General features: G+C 48.0%; 1 protein-coding gene across 2 annotated transcripts in view; it reads left to right on the top strand.

Moving 5' to 3' along the window:
* Window positions 1-5,366: 5,366 nt before the first annotated feature.
* ZFPM1 (zinc finger protein, FOG family member 1) overlaps window positions 5,367-15,926 on the top strand; it is a 118,399-nt gene continuing 107,839 nt past the window's right edge. For both annotated transcript variants that reach the window (XM_060276035.2, XM_035117130.3), the window contains exon 1: window positions 5,367-5,803. In XM_060276035.2, coding sequence (XP_060132018.2) covers window positions 5,764-5,803 — 40 coding nt within the window. In that variant the 5' untranslated portion in view covers window positions 5,367-5,763. The remainder of the gene's footprint in view (window positions 5,804-15,926) is intronic.

The following is a 15,926-nucleotide window of genomic DNA, read 5'->3' as shown; positions in this document are numbered from 1 at the left end:
GGACTATATAGCACAACAGTGCCCCTCTAGATGTCAAAAATATGGTAGCATTGGGGAAGCATTGCAGAATGACTCATAAAGCAGAATGGTGTGTGGATGGCCTTTATAAATCCCCTGCTAAAGCACTGTTATGGTGTCAATGACGTAGCAGGATACATCCATTAAGAAGCACCAACCTGGAAGGGCCCTCTTCAGTCGTTGCTGAGCTTAACCCCAACACACCCATTGTTGCCTGCTTCTTCCAGCTCTCAGAGAAGGAGAGCAGAGTGTTGGCTGGTTTAATTTGCACGCCGGCTACCCAGAACCATCTCCAATCCAATCCACAGCTGTGATTTCAGAGCTGTTTGGCTTCCCAGCTCTGGAAGCAGGTTGTTTTCTTGGCATTGCCTGGAGTTATCCTTCTGTCGCATTATTGCCCTTCCGCGTGCATTGGGTATCAACAGAAGGCTGCGGGGAAATAAAACGTCACACCCCACCATAAGGAAGAACGTGATTGTTCAGTGTGTCTGGTTGGCAGGAGTTGAGCAGGTTTAAAGGTTTAAAATATTATATGCAACAGAAACAGCAAGTATAATTTACTGAATTTGGGATTCACCCCAAAAGTTTGAAAGCACTTGTCATTTTAAATCAGCACACTCTTCTTTCTTTCTTTAAGCGCTGTTTTGATTGTATGCTACACATGCCAGGTGGCTTGGGAAGCATGTTAAATGAAGCTCAAATTATTTACATTGAACTGATTCCACCTAGGCTCTTGTGATGCCCAATTGCACTTTGGTTGCTAGGCAAAGGCTTTCCCAACAGATTAAGGTGGTGGGTGCACAGCGCCCCATGGAAACTCTTAGTATGCAGAGTCTGTGGGTTTGGGAGCAAGCCTGTCTACTGAAATAATCCTTCCTAGCAGCATTTACCCATTACTCCAAAGGGATCCATATAAGTGGTGCTCTGTTTATGCTTCATGAGTATATTGTGATGGGAGGAGCCATAGCTGAGTGCTGGGGCTTCTACTTTGCATGCAGAAGGTCGCAGGTTCAACCCCCAACATCTCCAGGTAAGGGTCCTCTCTCAAACTCCAGAGAGATAGGTAGGGATGCTAGGGATTGAACCTTGGACCTTCTGCATCCCAAGCAGATGCTCTACCACTGAGCTTTGGCCCTTCTCCTAAGCCATCCCAGTATAAATGCAGACTGGGAAAGATATGTCATTAAGAGTATTGAGGGAAGAGGAAGGTCTTCAGTAGGAGTCCCCATTCCACACACCCGGACCGTGCAAAGCTGATAATAGGCCCAGACCAGATGGGAGATGTAGACCCCATTTCAATAATTGTAGGCCCATGTTTTGCCACACACTCGCCAATTTTCTATTTGGAGGATGGAAATGAGAGAACTGGCTTCCTCTCTGGTGGTCTTCCTGATTGTGGCATGCCTTCCCCGTCTGGCAAAAACCTCATCATCCTTCCTGCACCAGGCAAAGTTGTTTTGATTCTCTCTGGTATTTCGGCAGTGCTAATGGTCTGACTCACGAATGTTTATCTTTTAATGCTTGTGCAATTGTAGTTGATACTTGTAAACCACTTAGAAGCCTATTTTGGTGTTAGGCAGTAAATAGTAATAATTTATTAAATCTCTGTACCGCCCTTCATCTGAAGATCACAGGGCACTGTACAAATCATAATAATAAGAAAACCTTCTGGTTTTATTATGTGCTGAGTATGTTTTCCAAATTTGCTCTATAAGAAGGGGAAATGTTCATTCTAAATGGGCAGTGAGGGAACTCTAATGAGGAAGACAGAGAAGAGAAGTCAGTTAGAGAATAGAGAATGGAAATGGGGCATTTCCATTTGGATTCAGGTTGTTCCTCCTCCCCCTTCTTTGGTCCCATCTCAAACACCCACATTCTTCTTCCCTTGGGTTAACTCAGAGTAACACACCTTGGCAGGCGTGGATTTCTGTCCTCATCCTGCCAGACGTCTGCTTTGAGATGTATTATTAATATTAATATTTTGCAGAAGCTGCCTGCACACTTTTGTTTTCTTAAGTCAATGAGGACTAGAAAGCTGCTATTTAAACTCCTGTGGGTTTTGTAGCAACAGGCTAGACTTTAGCGTGTGAAAGGGCAATCAGGAGTTCTGTGGAGTCCGAAGTGCCTTTGAGCTTGACAGAATATGACTCATTATGATGATTCCGGAATTTCTGGCAATTTTATGATGTCCTTGGGTGGGGTGGAATGACAAATTTTATTTTGGAAGCAGGTGACTTCCTTCCTGAAATCTCCTGGGCAGTTCATCAGGGCCATGGGAACATTTGCCAAGAGGCATTGCTCCATCTGTCCCTGCTTGGCTCTCAGGGGGCACCATTTATTGCTTGCAGTTTTTGTTTGCTGCTGTTGTAGCTTTTGAAATCACATTTTGTGCTCTTTGGATTTGCCTGCACAAGGCAACTGGCTCACACTCAGCTCTGTTTATTTATAACAGCATCCAGGCCATCTTTAGGTCTTGTAACTGGACTTATTAAGAGTTTATTGAAGTTCCTTGCAGAGATGGAGCAAATGAGGGGTGAGGTGAAGTCCCCAGATAGAAAACAGCTTAACAGGGAGCATGATCCCCAGTGTCTCTAGGTAGAGCTGGGGAAAGATCCTGAGGCCCTAGGGAACCCCTGCCAGTCAGTGTAGGCAGTGCTGAGCTAGATGGACCAATGGACAGCATAATGCAGCTTCCTATGTTTATATCCAGAGCACCAGTTTCTTCAACATACAGCTCAATATTTTTTTAACAAGAGAGATCTTTGGAGATTGGGCAATGTTGTATTAATTCAGTTCTATTTCTTACCCAACACTTGTTCCTGTCTCCTATTTAGAGCTGCAACCTTTAATTAATCACTTTAATTGGGGATCAGGCAACACCTTTCTAAGTAATGTTAATACTGTATGTATTCAAACCTGTAGCTGGGTTGCCAGACCTTTAGGTCCGACCCAAAGTTCCCAGGTTAAGAAGACTGTGCATGCAGAAGACTGAAGCTTGCGGGCTTCAGTCTGGCTGAAAATTATAGCATAAACAATCAGGCAGGGGGTTGTCCTCCCCCTCCCTCCCCTCTCCCAATTAACCTCCATCTCCAGTAACTTTCCCCATGACATTGCCAGGGGCCACCCCTAGGTCTGAGTTTGGGCCCTGGAATATCAGGGTCTGAGAAGCTCCTGACCTTGCATCCCTCTGCAAAGCAGGTTCTCATCTTCTTTCCTAGGATTAAGAGTGTGTGTGGGGCTGTCAACTGAATTAACAGTTTATCAAGAGGTTCAGAACCTGTGGCTTGAATCAGGAGGGTAAAGTGTTTAAAATAAGTACCGTAATGCCACACTACAGGTGGTGACCAGTGGGGTGTATGAACTGGGAAGGGGTGGGAATAACCACAGAGAGGCCTCCTTTTGTCCTGTTCTTCCTTGAGAAAGGGTGTGCACAAAATTATGCCTTGTTCCCTTTCCTTTAGGGAGAACAGAAAGGAGGAATGTGTTGCTAAAAGCTGTACTTCTACAATTTGTCTGCCCCATAAACTTGTTTTCAAAAGCAAGGCTCTTGATTCCACTTTTTATTTTATTTTTTAAACGATTTTTATTTAAATATATATTCCAGTTTAAATCCTACAAAAACAAAAACAAAATAACAGCAATAAAAGCACTCTGGCAGAGAATGAGGATGCGAAATACAGAAAACAAAGGAATATGTAGGGGAAAGGAAGGAGGAAAAATAGTCTATTAAACCTCACAAACCAAAAATTATCACACTGTGAATTAAAACTACCATTCTCTGAGACAGACATCCCCAGAATTCGGCCCTCCAGTTGTTTTGGACTACAATTCCCATCATCCCTGACCACTGGTCCTCTTAGCTAGGAATCATGGGAGCTGTAGGCCAAAACATCTGGAGGGCCGCAGTTTGGGGATGCCTGCTCTAAGAGATTTTAGGGCAGATGTGGGGGAACATTTGGCCCTCCAGGTGTTGCTGAATTATAATTCCTATCATCCCTAGCTTATTGACCATGCTTGCTGGGGCTGATGGGAGTTGTACTGTAGTAGGTTGTAGGTTCCCCACAACTGTTTTAGAAAGGACATTTTTACTGATAATTTTATTGGGTGTTTTTTTTGTAAACCATTTTGAGGTTTTATTACAATCAAGGGGTGTATTAATTTTCTGAAACAAATTTGGCTCTATGGAGTCTACACTGGAATGAACAGGTGCAGAGATGCCTTGGAGGTACTCTTCACCTGTAAATGGTTGTTGAGCTCCAGGTAACTTCAGTAGCATAGAGTGTTTGCCCAGCTATACGTGGCTCACCAACTAAGGCCATTCCCGACTGGGACAGACTGGTTTCTGTAATCTGTCAATTTCAATGTGTCTACTATGAGTACAATTTAGTTGGATACGAGGGGGGATTATTTGTTTTTGTTGCTTGCTTCAAAACTATAGTGTATTGTTGTACTCATTTGCAAATGCATGGAATTTAATCAATGGACTAAAGCATGATTAATCATGTGATCTGGTGGGCAACATCCCTGAAGCTGTCCCTTACCTTCCATCTTATCAGCGTCCCTTCCTTCTTTCGCATTTCCTCATTTTCCCTGGCTTTTAAAACATGCCCCCCCCTTTCTGTGCAGATCTCAGATACACACACACACACACACACACACACAATTTCTTTGAGAGTAACTCATGGAACCCAGAGAGGCTCATTTCTGAGTTGACCTGCACAGCTAACTGTGGAACAGCTGAAGTGGGACACTCAGTTAATATGGAATTACTACTTGTTTGCTTTGACTGTGTACCCACAGTCAGCATGTGACGCCAGAAGGAATGCAGCCCTCCACAGAAAAAGGTTCCCGAACTTCCCCATTCTTGTTCTAGGATTTAAAAAAAATAAAAATGGTGAAAGGGTTATAGACTGTGGCATTACTTGTTGGGGAACCTGTGTGGTTTGGTGGTTAGCCTGTCGGACTAGGATGTGGTCGGTCACCATTTATTAGCCCAGCTAGCCTACCTCACAGGGTTGGTGTGAGGAAAAAAAGCTTCGGGTGGGGAGAAAAACCATGGAAGCCAGCTCTGATCTCCGCGGAGGAAAGGCAAGCTATAGAATGCGAGCAATCAATTAATCAGATGGGTTGAATCACCGCGGAGGCTATGTCATTCGGGTCCTCACCTCGCTCTCCCCAATCCCTAATTTATTCCCCGCGCGGCTGTAGCTCCGCCCACTCCCCCTCCTTGCATCCACCTTATCCGGTGGGCGTGGCTGGGATCCGAGCGGCTGCCCTATGAGCAGCTGCGCCTGGGCCCTGCTCGACCCGAGGCCACGCCCCTTCTGAACGTTCGGCGGTTTTGATACATTTTCAGGTTCCATTGAGAAAAAAACAGACGCGCGCAGAAGCCCCCGTAGAAATCTTGCAGAACGGGAGCCGGGAGGGGAAAGAAAGAGAGCGAGAGAGCGGCGGTGCGGGAAGGAAGCCGGAGCCCGCTGAGTGCCGGGTCGTCAGCTGGGGACGCCGTCGCTGGCGGCGGCGGCGGGAAGCAGCAGAAGACGCCGCGGAGGAGAGCGACGGAGGCGCCACCGCCGGGCGAGCAGCCCTCCTTCTCCTTCTCCCGGCCAGCTCGCCCTGCTTCCCCGCTGCCCAGCCCTGGGAGCGCCGGGTGGGCATGAGAGCCGCGAGCCGGCCGCCCCCCGCCAACCTGCCTCTGCAGCCGCCGCCGCAAGAGGAAGACGAAGCCGCCGCCGCCGCCTCGCGATGTCCAGGAGGAAGCAGAGCAAGCCCCGGCAGATCAAACGTGAGTAGCGTCGCCGCCCCGACAACTTTGCTGTCCTCCCGCTCCCCTCCCCCCGTTCACCCCGTCCTTCGCCGCTTCGCTCCCGCCTGTCCGGGCTCGGAGTAACGTGCCCCCCATCCCGCTAATTTCTTCGTTATTTGCTTTTCTGTGTCCTGTTCCCCCCCCCCCGCCAATGCATCTAAAGTTAATGGTCGTGGAGTTGGTGCTTCGAGGCTTCTTCCTCCCCCCCCCCCCACCGCCAAACTCTGAAGGGTTCTTGTATATTTCTGACTGGGAAATACTCCTGCCTTGCGGCGCGCTTAGACACCCCTCCGCCGCTGCCGCCAATTATCCAGGAGTGACAAGGCAAGGCATGTGTCTGCGGGGCTGGGGCGTGGGGGGGGGGGGGGCTTTTTGTCCACGACCCTTTCGACGCGGGGCTAATTGCCCGGGACCGTCCTCTTTTCTGCACTTCCACCACTTTGATCTTTGCCTTTTCCCGAAGGCTTCGGGCCAGTTTCACGTCCCACTTCCTTCCATGCAACTCCTGGATCGGGTCCCGCTCCATCTTCCTTGCTGGTATAGGTTTTAGGTCAATCCTAAGAGTCTCGGGCGGGAGGGGGGATTGCGCGATTTTATTCCAGTCCCTCCCCCGCTGCTCAGCCGCCTGCCTTTTACTTGACCCTCGTGGGAACGAACTTGGCAGTCTGCCGGGGGGGGGGTGAGGCGTCATTTTGACAGCTGCCCTGTAGATGGAGGGGGGGCGGCGGCGGCGGCGTTTTCGCTCCATGTTTGTCCCCGGATAAGAGGAATTGATACTACCCCACCCTCGCTAGCAATGTATATTTACACAATGACCATTCTTGGAAGCTCCCCCCAGCGCCGCCTCAGAAAGCAGCAGCCTGCAAGGCAGACGACCCGGTGAGGGTCTCTCTCGGGCTCCGCGGTGGGCAGAAGTCCCCCCTTTTGGGGGTTGGCGGCGCGATGTCCTTTGCCCCCCCCCCAATCTTCCTGCTCCATCCCCGCCCCCTCCTCTCCTCCTTCCCTGGTGCGATCGCCAGGCCGATAGAGCCGTCCCTGATGAGAGCCGAGATAAAGGCTTTAAAATATTCCTTTCTGCAAGTCCCGTCCTGATAAGATCGCCCTGTCGGGATGGGCTGAAATTGCGATCTTATCTCGTGCTTGACTCACTCCCATCTCCTCTTGCATTAGGAAGCCTCATCTTGAGGGACTTTTGCAAATGTTGGTGGTGCGTGTTTTTTTAAAAGGGGGAGGGGGCTTTCCTTAGGAAATTTCTTGGAGGGGGGAGAATGTTGAGGGGCTCAGACCATGGTTTTAACTGTTCCTGGGACATTTGGTGCCTTAAAAATACCTGCCTCTGAGTATCTGCAGAGTGCATTCTGGTACTCATCATTTATATCCTGATGAGCTGTTGTCCCTGGAGGAGGGATAGGATAACAGAAAAAGGAAGTGAGAAGATTATATATTTTCAACTAGGTGGGTGTAGACTTGTGAGTTTCACAGCACTCTTCATCGAGGAAAATGCTTTCGCATGTGCATTGTTGAGGCATTGAGATTTGTATTTGTAGCCTTTGGAGGTGTGGACAGTTGAAGTGCATGCTGTGGACGTGGTGTTCATTGAAGGAGGACCCTCTGCATTTGATAGTGTCCAATACAGAGAATTGTGTTGCTGGAAATCACTGGAAGCCAGGCCCCTGTGAGAATGTATCCACATGCAAGGTGCAGGAGCAAGCTCACTGCTGATAATGGGTTCCCAACCAGGTGAAGAGTTATGTGAAAGTTGGAAGCTTGCATAGACCATGCTTGGACCAATCATGGGTGTTTTCCCTATTTTACATCTCCTACTTGCTCATTTCTTAGTAACTATTCCTGCATCTGGAGAAAAAGAAATAGTTTCTGTTTCGCTTGAACTATTTTTTAAAAGTTTTTCTTTTTAAGGTACATGTTAGAAAATCCCAACTCTCCCACACTTTTGTTTTCTCTTTTTTCAGTTGTTATATATTGGAAATTAATAAAAGTGTATTTTTTAAAAGGTACATTTTAATACTCTGCTAGGTTGTAGGAAGGGTCATGGAACCATAGAGATGTAGAGGGCTAGAAGGGACCCCTCAAAGGTCATCTGGTCCAACCAGTCTCAACACACACTGTTCCCCATCCAATTTGAAACCATACCAGACCCTGCTTAGTTTTGTAAATGTGCCAGCAATTTTTATTGCTGCACCACCAAGGGGTGCTTGCAAGGTTCCAGGTCCAATCCCTGGCACCCCCTGCCTGAAACCCTGGCAGGGGGTTTCCTGCTTGGCAGGGGGTTGGACTGGATGGCCCTTGTGGTCTCTTCCAACTCTATGATTCTATGAGCTGCTGCCAGTCAGAGTAGACAGCACTGAGTGAATTGGACCAATGTTCTGCTTTCACATGAAGCACCTTCCTATGCCCCATTCTGCCAAGTTCTCTTTATGATTCTTTCTCCTCCTTGCTCTTGTGCTGCTGGTTATCTTGCCCTCCCTGATGCTTCCGCTCCACATATCCATAACCCAAATAAGTTTTGGTAATCCTTGATGATTTCCATATCCTGTCACATCAGTGTTAGCACCGCCCTCTCTGCAAGTTTTACTCTCCTGGGCATTCATATTGGCATCTTTGGATCAAACTGGTCAGTCAAAGGTGGTCTGGATTGAGGTCAGCCATCTATGAAAGTGATTTTTTTTTGGGGGGGGGACACAGGGGATTTTAATATCAGCTACTGGAACATTCCCACTGGCAGGTTTGACTGCTTTTTTTCTGCTCCCTTCCTTCCTGAACAGATCTTAGCCGCTGATAAGGCAGAGAGATGTGTGTGGATAGGGAAGCAGGGCCCCATGTGATAATATTGCTTTATCTTCCCCTGGAAATAATTGCTATACTAAGCTGCATCTACCTGTTTGCCTGCCTGAGCTGATTCCTTTTACTGATAAGAACAAAGCAAACTTTTTTTAAAAGGGTGATAGTTACCCCTGCACACACCCCTGCAATTTCCATTAAGTTTTCTGAATATCCAACTTCTTCCTTGCCTCACAACAACTTTTCCCCCCTTTAGCCACTCCCCTTGTTTGTGGGGGCGGGACTTTCAAGCCATCAGCTACTTCATTATTTTGGATGTCTTATATTTGGGAGGAAAGCCATAACTCATTGGGAGAGCATCTGCTTTGCATGCAGAAGGTCCCAGGTTCACTCCCCAGCATCTCCAGGTATAGGGATAAGAGAGACTTGTGCCTGAAACCCTGGAGAGCTGTTGGCAGTCAGTGTAGGCTGTATTGAGCTTGGTGGGGCAACATGCTCCCATACAATAATAAGTTTGTAACAATCTGAGATCCTGCTGGGTTGAAAAGTGGGTTCTGAACCCCTTATCCAAGGGGAGTTGGCTCGATTTGACAGATTTCCACCCATCGCAGTGGAAAACCAATGTGAGGAATTTCCCATGTTCAATATGAGCTTAGCTCCCCTCCCCCTGCCCCAGTTCTTCAATTTCTCCAGGTTTCAGTCCAGGAACATGTGAAACAATAATGAGTGCTTTTGCGCACATGCAGAGTGCATCTTTCCCTTGAAATATTTGGGATTAGGCATATGAGCTCCTAGTTCGAAGGAATGTCTTGCAGGTGGGATTATATCTGGAATGCTTAAAGAGAATGGGAGGGAGGCTAAGCCCCAGGGGTTTCTGCAATGATGTTTTTGGCATTCAGCTGTGCTGTGCAAAATGCTCCCAGATTCCCTCAAATTATCCCGTGACGTGCGTAATGTGTACACGAAGAGTGAAGTTCCCGAGGTGGTTGAGGGGCTGGTCACGTCCGTCCATTTCTTTTCCTGCAACCGGAGGATTTGTGGGTCTCTGTGAATTATCCGGTGTTGGGCGCAAACCTTTTAAAAAAAGAAGGGAAACTTCTTAATGACAGGCAGGCAGGGGGACTGCAAGGAAAGCCAAGTGCTGCTTCATTTGTGGGCTTAGGAAAGGCGCAAAGTGATCTGCCTGCTTCTTTTCTTTGGCCGAGGAAAGTGGCGCCATCCAAGACTGCAAGCCTCTTAGCGGCCCCGTGGCACATGCCTAGCAGAGATCCTGTGGCTTCCATCTTCCGGGAGATGCCGTTTGTTTGGGTGGCGTGTCTTCCTCTCCCCCGCCCCTTCTCCTTTCAACTTTCCACCCTGTTTTGTCTTGCCAGGAGTTGTTAGGTCTTTGTGAGCTGCTGTTGCGCATTAATTTCCAGCTCCTTTCTTGTCACCCCCGTGCGCTGTTCTCTGCTTAATAAGGAGCCAAAGGTGATCCGAAGATGGATTGGGATGTTTGCAGGGATGGGCAGCTCTGTGAATACATTAAGCTGACTTGCACTTGAAAGCTCCAGGCTGCTGCTGCGGCTCCTCCTCCGCCGGTTTCTTCAGAGATGCGAAGGGATGATAAAGTGGAGGATGTTGATGGGAGGCCAGATAGAGATGGCATGAACTGATGAAGGGGTTGGAGATGGCAGATAGGCACCCTTTATTGTCCCCCCCCCCACCCCATCCTCCGTTGGCATGAAAATGGCAGTCAGCAGGTACACAGGGCAGTGAAATACGTGGGTGTTTAGAAAAATTGTTGGTTTTGTTACTTTGCTTTCTCTTGAGGGGGAGAAAAGTATGCATGAGTTAAGGCTCTTGTAACTGAGCTGCAGACCCCCCCTTTTTTTCTTTAAGTAGATGTCAGATCATCTCTGCCTTCCTGATTCATATCTACTGACTTGAGTTTGCTTCACTGCTTCTTGGCTCCATTTCTATTCTCAATCTGCCCCCCTCCCCCCCAATGCCTGATGTGAAATGCAGATAAATTTGAAAGAAGGGGGGGGATGTGCGAGGGGGAGGAAGCCTGGGAGATTGGCAGAAAGTGATTAGATGAAGATGAGACCCTGGATTATATTTAACCAGCTAGTTGGTGTAAGTTTTTTTATTATTATTACTATGATAATGAATTGCTTCTCAGGCCACAGATATGCTGCCATTTGTTTGCATTTTTTAAAATAGGAGAAATACTATACTAGTGGTTCCCAAACATTTTGGGTCCTCTACCCTATTAAAAACATTATTCAAAATAGCAATTTGCCCAGCCCTGTAAGGAAGATGATAACACACTAAAATTCATGAATTGCACATTTATTCAAAATTCAGTTATAAAACTAGTTTAATTAATTCAACCAAATTGATGAACTTGGTCCAGTGATGCCAGATTTCAAACTCTATTAGTCGTTTACACCTCCAGCAGCCCCCTCTAAGCACCCCATTGGCTCTTAGTGCCCCTTAGGTAATTTCAATGCCCCCCCCCAGGGGCTGGTACCACTCACTCTTGGCTTTGCCACAGGCGACACTTTGCCCGCAGGTCATCTCCAGTAGGACCAGGAGCAAACCCTGCCTGAAGCCCTGGGGAGCCGCTCCTAGTCAACGTGCCGAGGGGAAGTCAAACATTTAAAGCACACCATTTCATTCCAAAGACTCTTGGGAATTGTAGTTTACCCCTCACAGAGCTGCAGTTCCTAGCATCTTAACAAACTGAAGTTCCTGGGATTCAGGGAGAAGTCATGTGCTTAGAATGTGCTTTCAATGTATGGTGTGGATCTGCCCCTATAGATGGCCCAGTGGTCCGACTCATTCTAAGACACCTTCCTAGGAAGACGTCAGTCAGTCAACCTGGTGGGCTTGTATGTGCAAAGAGTCTGTTCTCCTTCTGTCCCGTCCTGTGGAGGATGTGCGTTCCTTCCGAAGTGCCACAGCAGTTACTAGCCGTGACTGTTCACTACAGAGATGACTAAGAAAGTTGTCCCTTACCACTGGCAGTATAAAAATCACTCTGATTGCCACTGGAGTTTAACCACATCTGTCCTTTATGGTTTGTTTATTTTGGGGCCACCCCTCAGCTGAAGTGCTTGTGAAGGGAGGGCAGTGCACAATAAAAATGATAAAACAATAAAAAGTAAAAGTGCAACCTGAGAAGAGCCCAGCCTTGGAACCAGAGCATTTTCTTTCTTATAGATCTCAAGAAGAAGAGCAAAGGCTTGTGTAGTGTAGCCTCTCCCATTTCCCAGGAGTAGCCAAGGTGATGCTCACAAACAGGTGCCAAGAAGCCCTATTCCTCCTCAGCAAGAGGCATTTAAAAGCGTACTGACTCTGATCTTGGAGGTAGAGTATAGCCTTCATGGCTGCAAGCCATCAGTAGCCTTACTTGTGCTGTCTAAAGCAGGCACCCCCAAACCCGGCCCTCCAGATGTTTTGGGACTACAGTTCCCATCATCCTTGACCACTGGTCCTGTTAGCTAGGGATGATGGGAGTTGTAGTCCCAAAACATCTGGAAGGCCGAGTTTGGGGGTGCCTGGTCTAAAGGAACACTTCCCTTTGTCTGCTCCAAATCGCCCACCATCCAGCCTCAAATCTAAAGAGCGGTAAAAGGTCAGCAGAGTGGTTTGAAAGCCAGCTGATGTTATGTGCTGGCCAAAGAAAAACTACTTTGGAAAGAAAATCGTATCACGGCTGACGCCAGGCAGACCCTCTACCCTTATACTGCTCCTCTAGCTCACTGTGGGGTTGGGGAAGCTTTGACCCTCCAGCGACAGCTGGATTCCATTTTCCTTCAGCACCAGGCAGCATGGACAGTGGTCAGGGATGATGGGAGTTGTAGTCCAGTGACATCTGGAAAGCTGCAGGTTACCCAGTCCATGCTGGCAGAAGACCGATGGCTGTCAGAGGGATTATGCCCCTGAATACCAGTTTGCTGGGAGTCGCAGGTGGGCACGGTGCTGCTGTGCTGAAGTCCAACTTGCAGGCTTCCACAGGCATGTGGTTGACCCCTCTGAGAACAGGATGCTGGACGGGTCACTGGCCTGATCCAGCAAGCTCATATTCTGTTCTTAAGGAACTTCTAACTAGTATTTGCTGAATGTCAGGAAGTACTATTCCACCCCTTATTTTTCCTCTGAAAAATATTTCATAAGCTATTGTTCTGTTATTGAAATGTTGCTGTCTGATGAGCAGAATCCTTTTGGGAGAGATGTCATGGTTTTTGAGAGACAAGTCCCTCCAGCTGAAGGCTGGGAGGCTTGGCTGCTACAATAATTAGGATAGGGTAGATCCCATTTCCTGGACCCTTTTTATTTTTTAATGCCATTTTTCTGCCACAAAGGCCTTTTGAATAGTTCACTGTCTAAAGTTTAAAATGTTTGTGAAGGGTTTGTTTAGAGCTCTTGCTTTGTATGCAGAAAGGCTCAGTGTCCAACCCTTGGCATCTCTGGTGAAAGAGGATTCTTGTAGCAGACTCCCTCCTAAAAAGCCCCAGGCGGTAGCAAAGCACGATGTTACTGTGGCTTGTGGCAGCAGCTTTTCAGACATGCTTTTGTACGTCATGTGTACATATGGTGATACACTTCCTGAATTATCCTGGGTTCATAGCATTTAGGACAGCCTCCCCCAGCTTACTGCCCTCCAGACCTTTTGGAGAGTTTGGGCTTTCAGGTTGGCCACTGTGAGAACAGGGTGATTGATGGATTAGGTGGGTCTTGGGTCTTGGGTCTGATCCAGCAGGGCTCCTGTTATGTTCTTATGACCACAACTTCCACCACCCCTGACCATTGACTGTGCAGGCTGGGGTGGATTTAGGCTGTTAAAGGTGAAGATGCAGGGCCCTTCCACTTGGCTCGGAAACAAACTAGAGAAGATCAAAAGGAATTGGTGTGATGTGAGCACCTGGGGGAAGTTTACAGCCTCATTCCAGACCAGCTTCTCACCTGTTTTCAGTGACATGCCTTGTGTGTGTGGCACATGGCAATGCTCAGGTTGGGAGGCACCCAAAGCATGGTAGACTGTACCTTTGTCAAAAAGGAAGTCCTCCATCGTACAGTGCATAATTAATTTGATAGGTTAGATCAGGGTCCCAAAACTAAGGCCCGGGGGCCGGATGCGGCCCAATTGCCTTTCAATCCGGCCTGCAGACGGTCCGGGAATCAGCATGTTTTTACATGAGTAAAATGTGTCTTTTTATTTAAAATGCATCTCTGGGTTATTTGTGGGCATAGGAATTCGTTCATATTTCCCCCCAAAAAATATAGTCCGGCCCCCCACAAGGTCTGAGGGACAATGGACCGGCCCCCTGCTGAAAAAGTTTGCTAACCCCTGAGATGACATTAAAAGGGATCGGACAAATTCATGGAGGAGGAAAGGGGCTTTTGATGGCTACTAGTCATGGCAGTATGGAACCTCCAGGTGCAAAGGTAGTCTATCTCTAAATACCAGCTGTGACCAGACATTTGTAGCTCACTAGCAGAGCATCTCCATTGCATCAGACGGTCCCTGGTTCATTCCCTAGCATGTTTAGGAGGGAGTGTAAGGTAAAGGGACCCCTGACCATTAGGTCCAGTCGTGACCGACTCTGGGGTTGCACGGTCATCTCGCATTATTGGCCGAGGGAGCCGGCGTATGGCTTCCAGGTCATGTGGCCAGCATGGCAAAGCCGCTTCTGGCAAACCAGAGCAGCACATGGAAATGCCGTTTACCTTCCCGCTGTAGCGGTTCCTATTTATCTACTTGCATTTTGACGTGCTTTCGAACTGCTAGGTTGGCAGGAGCTGGGACCAAGCAACGGGAGCTCACAGGGATTCGAACCGCCGACCTTCTGATCAGCAAGCCCTAGGCTCAGTGGTTTAACCACAGTGCCACCTGGGTCCCTTAGGAGGGAGTGTAGTGCCCCCCAAATGAAGTCATGGAGAGCTTCTACCACTGTAGGTGATACTGTGCTTTATGGACCAATAGCCTGATTTGGTAGAAGGCAGCTCTGTTGTGGTCCTAACTGCTGGAAAGGCTCTTCCTGTCATGCCCTGCTTCTTCAATTCCTGGAACCTTCTGGTTGGCTCCTGTAGAAGCAGGATGCTGGATTGGATGCACTGTCAGACTGGTCTAGCAGGGCTCTTCCTTATTTTCTTCTTCTTCTTCAGAATACAGCCGAGTCTCTAAAAGCCAGAGTATGGTGTGAAGGCGCATGAGGCCACCACCTTGCTAAAACCTAGCAGACCTGGATCAGTGTTAGGGTGGGTGACTGCTAAAGAACCAGATGTATGCCACCACGATGGGAGGAAGCAGTTAGTGAAAAGCCAGGCCGCATCCCGGAGCACTCTTCTCACACAGCAACATGGTTCTTTGAGAGTGTGCATCCCGTCGCACATCCCTGCCCCATATCTAGGTCAGCCAACCTGTATAGCATTTGCATCGCTCTCCTGTCTGTCTGGATGTTGGCTTCATCTGTCCTCAATCTTATGCTGATTTTGGGTGGTCCATTTCCAGAGCCAAACCTGATGATGAGGGTAAAGGAGAAAATAGAGCTAAGTGTCAGGTGTCATCTGCATACTAGCCCCCTGAATGATATTGTGCAGCAGCAGCAGCAGCAGCAGCATGTGGCTGTTGAAAAGCATGGGAGAAAGGATGTGACTCTTCAAAACTCTGCAGGACAATTCGCACCAGGAACAGGGGAAGTCTCCCAGTGTTGCCTTCTTCCGAGGTAGGAGCTGAACCCTGGCCAAGCATAGGCTCCAAACTGCAGAAGGATACTATGGCTGTTGGTTATTAAAAAGCTACAAAAAGACCCAGGAGAATCAATAGTGCCAGTCTTTCTCTGGTTGAGGTCATCTACCAAAGGAAGAAAGGCAGTTAGTGCCCCATAGCCTGATGGAAATAGACCCAGGTAAACAGTTTCCTCCCAAAGTGCTTGAAGATGATGATAACATCCTAAGAGCTGGTCCGCTGGGGGCCCATCTGGGCCAGCATCCCTTGCTGACAGTGGCCAACTTGATGCTGTAATGGGAAGTCCAATTTTGATTCCCTGCAAACTGGTATTCAGAGGCATTTCAAATCCTCTTTTAAGGCTATCTAAGTTGGTGGCCACCACTATGTCCTATGGCAGCCAGTTCCATATTTTAACAAAGTGAGTCCTTTTTGACTGTCCTGAGTCTCCCACCACCAAACTTTATAGGCTCTGGTATTATGAAAGTGGGAGGAAAATTTGTCTCTGTTGGATCCGCCTTTTAAAAAACACAAAGTGTGTAATTTTACAGGACTCTATTTCCCTCCTCCCCTTTTACTTGCACC

Source organism: Zootoca vivipara, chromosome 6, assembly GCF_965207765.1.
Source record: "Zootoca vivipara chromosome 6, rZooViv2.hap1.1, whole genome shotgun sequence".
In the NCBI taxonomy this organism is placed as follows: Eukaryota; Metazoa; Chordata; class Lepidosauria; order Squamata; family Lacertidae; genus Zootoca; species Zootoca vivipara.
Note: the sequence above shows the minus strand (reverse complement) of the source record. Positions and strands in the feature narration are given on the sequence as shown.